The 6,538-nt window shown below is 60.3% G+C and overlaps 1 protein-coding gene across 1 annotated transcript; it reads left to right on the top strand.

Annotated features, from left to right (window-relative positions):
* Positions 1–2,862: 2,862 nt before the first annotated feature.
* LOC137467626 (serine/threonine-protein kinase pim-1-like) lies at positions 2,863–4,564 on the top strand. The gene is made up of 3 exons (XM_068179091.1): positions 2,863–3,373; positions 4,023–4,202; positions 4,458–4,564. Exons 1-3 carry the CDS (start codon positions 3,118–3,120, stop codon positions 4,562–4,564), a joined length of 543 nt encoding a protein of 180 aa, XP_068035192.1. The 5' UTR covers positions 2,863–3,117.
* The last annotated feature ends 1,974 nt before the right edge of the window (positions 4,565–6,538 follow it).

The following is a 6,538-nucleotide window of genomic DNA, read 5'->3' as shown; positions in this document are numbered from 1 at the left end:
CCTCAGAGTGTGCTCAAAGAACTTCTCAAGAACTCAAAGTCAGATTCAAAGCCCAGACTTTCTTTAACTTTTAATGGGTCCCACTGAGGGACACAACTCATGTGAAAGTGTCCCTGGGTTCCAGTTAGAGCAGAACACTGGAGGCAGTGATGACAGCTGGGGACAAACAAGGCAAAGGTGTCTCTGGTGCTGAGCAAACCTGGATATCACCATGGTGTCCTTGGACCTGCATTGTCACACTGACCCACGGTTCCATGAGGTTCCCCAGTGTCACCATGGTCACTGTCAGAGGCTGGATGAGATCAGTGTCCCGAGACACCTTGGGTTGAGCTGTCAATCAGTCCCACAGCTGGGACAGCGCTAACCCGGCTCTGAACGCCCCAGCAATCACAAGTCCCAGCTGGGGGGAGGCCCACGAAGGCCCAGGGGCTTAAAACCAAGGAGCACAAGGTCAGCCCCTGCTATGGACTCTGCCTTCTCCTGGGGCTTGTGTCTCACCCACACTGGAACCCCAGGAGCTGGGAGCCACATGTGTATCTTTCTGTGGAGCTTCTGTCTCTCTGTCTCTCTGTCTCTTTCCTCTCCTTCTAATGCTCTTTCTATGGAACATTTTTGGGTCCCTGAACAACTGAAGTGTTTAAGGCTGAGAGGTCCAGCTTGTTCTGGTGCTTTCCATGAACTGATTGAACTCTTGATTTATGAACCAATGCACTAGATGTGGAATCCTCTACACTGAACTCAGAAACAAACGCCCTCTGTCAGAGCATTTTCATCTTCTAGATCACTTCCAAGATGCCCATGGCGATGTTGCAATGATTATCACACAGCTCTCCATTTCTGGATGCAGGCTCTGCAGATTCTTTCTCTGCATTCAGTCAGGCTTGGATTCCCTGACAATTCCTGGTAGCCCGTCATGGTTTCTTAGGGCAGAACAGTAACAATGAAAACCTTACCAATGGCACAACTGCCCAGCCCACAAGGAAAAGAAAGAACAAGCTGTCAAGTTCTTCAAACATTTGTCCTGCTGTGCTGCAAGAGTTGAGCTGCACACAAGGTGTGGAAAGCCTAGAGAAGCTGCAGTTGGTGCCACATCTTGTGACAGAAGCTGCACCTCGTTCTCCAGGAAAGGTTCCTGGAAAGAGCAAACAGGAGTGTGGAGAAGATTCTGGGAAAACTGAAACAGCTTTTAGGAAATGAAATGAAAATGGAAAGAAACAATCCAAGATGTTTTTCTCTGTTTATTTTTATGCTCCTCTTTTCCATCTTGCACTACTGCTCCATCCCCTTAATCCAAATAGATCTCATCTCTAAGATCCATGACTTGGCGAATTTTAGACACTCTAAAATACCATGAGCTACACACAGTTTGCCTTCCCCGTTTGTTTTTTTGGGTTTTTTTTTGTGTTGTTTTTTTTTTTTTTTTAACCATTGCTGGAGATGTAAATGCAGTGCCTGGGTCAGATACAAATTCTGCATTCAGGGAATGTGCCCCGATAGGGTTTGATCCTCAGCGGGGACAATGCATGGCAGCGACCGAGGGGATTCCTGTTCCCCTGTGTAGGAGTCCAGACTCTGGGTCTGGGCTGACCAGGGCAAAGTTCCCGTGTTTGGACAGGCTCAGGGGCTGCCCCCGGGGAGCGGGGGGCTGGGCGCGGGGGCGAGCAGGCAACGGAAAAACGGACACGGGGACAAACGGCCCCGGAGCTTCAGTTGCAGCGGCAGCAGCGGCGGCGGCAGTCGCAGCAGCGGCAGCAGCAGCGAAAGCAGCAGCGAAAGCAGCAAAACCAGTCACTTTGAGGACTCCCTCGCCCGCTGTCCCGCACCCTCTCCCGCTCTCCCTTTCCCGGTGTCCCCTCCTCTCCCAGTCCCCCTCTCCCCTTGCCGGGCCATGTCCCCAGCCCGCCCCCGGCCCCGGGCGGGGCGGCCCCGTCCCCGCCCCGGTTCCCGGCCCCGTCCCCGCCCCGGTTCCCGGCCCCGTCCCCGTCCCCGTCCCGGTTCCCGGCCCCGGCCCCGTCCCCGTCCCCGCCCCGGTTCCCGGTCCCGTCCCCGTCCCCGGCCCCGGCCCTGTCCCCGGCCCGGTTCCCGGCCCCGGCCCCGTCCCCGTCCCCGGCCGTCCCGCCGGGGTCTCGCCTCCGCCCGGCTCTGGTCGTGCTGGCGGTGGCGCTGCTGGGCAGGCATCAGTGCCTGGGGCTCGGGCGGCACCGCCGCCCTCTGGCTCCGCCTGGCCCGAGCCCGGCCCCGGCCCCGACGTGGGCTCCAGTCCCGGCCCCGGCCCCGGCTCCTCCCGGGCCCCGCGGAGGACACACGCGGCGCGGCCGCTCCCGCCGCCCCCGCTGCGGCTTCCCCGGCCCGAGCTCCGCCGCTCGGCAGCGCGGCCGTCGGCCCCGAGCCGCCGCTGTCCCGTTCCAGGGACAGAACGCCTGGGGAGGGCCGGCCCGGGGCGCTCGGGGAGCGCTCGGGGGCCGCTCCTGGCCCCGGGCCGAGCGCTGACAGCCCCGTCCCGCCCGCAGGGAAGGCGCAGGAGGAGGCCCTGCAGGAGCGGTACCGGCTGGGTTCGCTGCTGGGCAGCGGCGGCTTCGGCAGCGTCTTCGCAGCCACGCGGCTCTCGGACGGCGCCCCGGTGAGCGGCGGGGCCGGCGGCGGGCGCAGGAGGAGGGGGCGGAGGTGGAGGAGGAGGAGGAGGAGGTGGAGGAGGAGGAGGGGGATGGGGCTGCGCAGGGCAGGCGGGCGAGCTCAACTCGCTGCTCTCCCTTGCTCGCAGGTGGCCATCAAAAGGGTGCCACGGAACCGCGTCCGGCACTGGGGCGAGCTGGTGAGTGAGCGGGGCCAGCGGCAGAAGCTGGGCAGGGATGAGCCGAGGCCCGGCAGGGTGGAAGCCACCAGGACACCTCGAGGGAGAGCGGGCGTAGGGCCAGCGCAGGGCGCAGAGCATCCCGGGCTGGGTGAGGGGTTCCCGACCCCCGGCACGGCATCAGCCCCACTGATGGCATCGCGCTCCTCCCGCAGCCCGACGGCACCAGCGCACCCCTGGAGGTCGTGCTGCTGGACAAGGTCTCCACTGGCTTTCCCGGTGTCGTCCAGCTGCTGGAATGGCTTGAGCTCCCCAACGACATCGTGATGGTGCTGGAACGCCCAGAGCACTCTCAGGACCTGCACCATTTCATTCGGGAACGGGTGGTCCTGTCCGAGGAGTTGGCGCGGGATCTGTTCCGCCAGGTGCTGGAGGCCGTGCGGCACTGCACCAGCTGCGGGGTCCTGCACAGGGACATCAAGCCCAAGAACATCCTGGTTGACCTGGCCACCGGGCAGGCCAAATTGATTGACTTTGGCTGTGGCACCTACCTGCAGGACACAGCCTACACTCGCTTTGCAGGTGAGCCCACACAGGGGTGTGCTCTCAATCCCGTCATCTCATGGCCCAACACCTCACAGCCCAAGCTGGGTGTGGCAGCGGGGATTCTCCCTTTTGCTGCCCTTCATGGCACTGAGATTTCAGCTGAGCTGCTTTTGAGCAGGGCTGGGTGGGGAGCCAGCTTCCAGCCCTGCTGGCAGCCTTTGCCCACCACTCTGGGCAGGACTGAGGCTAGGGCTGGGCAGCCAGCCCAACAAAAACACCCATGGGTGGGGTAGCAGAGAGGGGTGGCCAGAACCTGTGTCCCAGCCGGTTTGGGGTGCAGGTGAGAAAGGGCTTGGACTGCTCCACTCACCTGGTTTCTTTTGGCTTCATAATGGTTTTTGGGGCAGTGCAGGCAGGGAGGATGAGGGCATGGTTTTCCCAAGCACTGAGTGGGATTTTCCTCCTCATGGTCGGGCCTTGCCAGGGCTTCCACTGCTCTCTTCCAACCCCAGTGGCTTCTTTTCCATCCCCGAGTCTGTACACCTGTACACAAGTCCCAGGTGCTGGCGAGAGGGCAGCGGTCACCCCGTGTGCCACTGGGGCAGCCCCCACACACCCAGGGATGCTGGAGCCAGGCTCAGGGAGCAGCAGCGTCCCCCTGATGAACCCCATCTGTATTCCATAGGAACACGGTCATACAGCCCCCCGGAATGGACCCAGTTTGGCTGGTACTACGGCAAGCCAGCTACCATCTGGTCCCTGGGCATCCTGCTGCACCAGATGGTCTGCGGGGAGCACCCTTTCAGGAGGGGCTGGAACATCAGCTGTGACCATGAGCTCTCGCTGCCAGGACGGCTCTCTCAAGGTGGATCCTCATCTCTGGCCACGGGGGCAATACCAGTGCTGGGAGACAGCAGCAGCTCGTGAGCATCCCTCTCTGGCAGCTGCTGAGGAGGTGGCACATGTCCTGCTCTCCTGCTCTCCTCCAAAACAGGGAATTGATGGGGAAGTTTAGGCCCAGCTCTGAGCACATCCAGCATGGCCTGGGCACGGGAATAGTGGGGCAAAGCCACCAGGAGCCTTCTCCAACTGACCGGTGGTTTCTGGTTTCTCTGTCCAGAGTGCCAAGATCTGATCAGGAGGTGTTTATCCATGCTGCACTCAGACAGGCCCTCATTAGAAGAGCTGTTCCGTGATCCCTGGCTGCAGGATATTGATCTGCCCTAGAAGAAGGGAGAGAGCCACAGGCACACTTTGATGCAAGGCCCTGGTAAGTTACAGCTCCACACATGCCTTGGCAATCAGAAGCAAAGGAACGCAGACATTTTGTCCTGCCTGTGCCACTGCCCAGGGGTCATCAGATGGGAACACGCAGCCCTTGTGCTGGAGCTGAGCTGCTCTGCCCAGCACTGCTGGCCACCATCCGAACTGGTTTTGCTTGTCCTGGTTCCCTGACAGCTGGGGCCCTGGGCAGAACCCTGACAGCCTGGGCTCACCCCAGGGAAGGAGAAGAAGCCCCTGGAGAAGCTGTACCAGGTGGGGCTGTTGCTGCTGGGGACAGTGAGGACGACATCAAGGATGACAACCTCTTCCTCCACCTGGTCACCGGCAGCTGAGGATGATGGACTTTGATTCTGACACCTTCTCCAAAGCCAGGCTCCACAGGGAATTTGCAGGTGAGTCCACACGCAGGGGGATGCTCCCAGATTTGGGCATTGCACAGCCTGGCCGGGAACCAAAGGTTCCCCCATTGCTGGGGCGGATGCAGCTGATCCTTCAGTCAGCTGCCAGGCTGCTTTTGGCAGGGCTGGGGGGATGGGCTGGGGTGCTGATGAAATGGGAGTGGGCTCCTGGCCCTGCCAACAGCCCGAGCACCCACCGTGCCCCGGGCTGGGGCTGGGGCTGGGGCAGCCAGCCCGACACAAAGAAACCCCCATGGTGGGAGCAGAGGTGGGACTCCAGAACCTGTGCAGGGGCTGCTTTGCTTTGCAGGCAAGGAAGGGCTTGGGCTGCTCCACTGCCCCTGTTTGCTTTGGGATCACCGTTATTTTGGAGGGCAGTGAAGCGGGGAAGGGAGAAAACCTGGGCTTCCCTCACCTGTGGGTGGGTTTTTCCCTGGCCTGCAGGGGTTGGGCCTTCCTTAGCCCCTGACAGAGATAAGATTTTTGACCTTTTTTCTTGTTCCCCTTTTTGTCTGTAATCTATTTTCAATAATTTGTTGTGTGTTTTTCTAGAGGAAGCATTCCAGGTGGGGTCCAGTCTGGATGGGGAAGTGCTTGGGAGCAGCTGTGGCGTGGATGGGCCGTGCCCTGGGAGAAGGATGAGGACATGGTTTGGGACCAGCTTTTCTTCCAGCGAGGGATGGCGTGAGGTGGGTCCTGTCTGCTTGGCATGGTGGGATCAGAGCTTTGGGGAGATGGCAGCGAGCACAGGAGCATCCTGCTCTGGGCAGCTGCTGAGGGCTGGATGTGCCGTGGCTGGCTGCAGGCTGGGCACATGTCCTGCCCTCCTGCTCTGCTCCCAAAGGCAGCAGGGATGGGCAGCTCTGGGCACAGCTCTGGGCACGGCCAGCATGGCCTGGGCACTGCGGGCGGCTGGGACAAGGGGACAGGAGCCTTCAGCTGACGGGCGCTTTCTGGTTTCTCTCCTTGCAGCCAGGCTCTGCGGGTGCTGAGGCTGCTCTGGGCTCTGCCAGGGCTCTGCTGGAGCTCAGCACCGGGCTGCAATCAGCCAAAGAAGAAATGGGGTGACCTGCAGCACAGACCTGCTTGAGCATTTCAGCATCACAGCTCAAGTTTGCAGAGTGTACACCTCCAAGGGCAAACATGACACCACCCAAAAATTAAACTTGTTCAATAGCTTCTGAAATGAAATCAATCTGGGATGACCCCAAATGATATTTTGCAACTTGCTCAAGCTGTAGCTCAGCCCTTCTCTGAACTGTTCTCTCCCCCACCTGCCTTTTACTTCCCAACTGCTCCCTCTTGTCCCCCAGTGAGTTCCCAGCCCATGGCAGTCTCCATCACACTGTTGCCTTCCTTGGTGCCCCTCACCATGAGGAAGGCCGAGCCCCAGGCTTGGGGACTCATCCTGTCACTGGATGAGGAGCAGCAATGTCTCAGAGGTCCAGTGGGATTTTAGTGTCATTCAGAGCTGCTTTCCAGCCCTCAGCTCTCCTCACTGCTGAGTTCCCACTCCCTT

This window comes from Anomalospiza imberbis, unplaced genomic scaffold (assembly GCF_031753505.1).
Source record: "Anomalospiza imberbis isolate Cuckoo-Finch-1a 21T00152 unplaced genomic scaffold, ASM3175350v1 scaffold_71, whole genome shotgun sequence".
Lineage (NCBI taxonomy): Eukaryota > Metazoa > Chordata > Aves > Passeriformes > Viduidae > Anomalospiza > Anomalospiza imberbis.
The sequence above is the reverse complement of the archived record's forward strand: the minus strand, read 5'-3'. Positions and strand labels throughout refer to the sequence as shown.

Coding starts and splice junctions, on each gene's coding strand:
- LOC137467626 (XM_068179091.1), top strand. CDS start 3,118: ATGGTGCTGGAACGCCCAGAGCACTCTCAGGACCTGCACCATTTCATT. Junction 3,374..4,022: donor AGCCTACACTCGCTTTGCAG/GTGAGCCCACAC, acceptor TGTATTCCATAG/GAACACGGTCATACAGCCCC. Junction 4,203..4,457: donor GCCAGGACGGCTCTCTCAAG/GTGGATCCTCAT, acceptor TTCTCTGTCCAG/AGTGCCAAGATCTGATCAGG.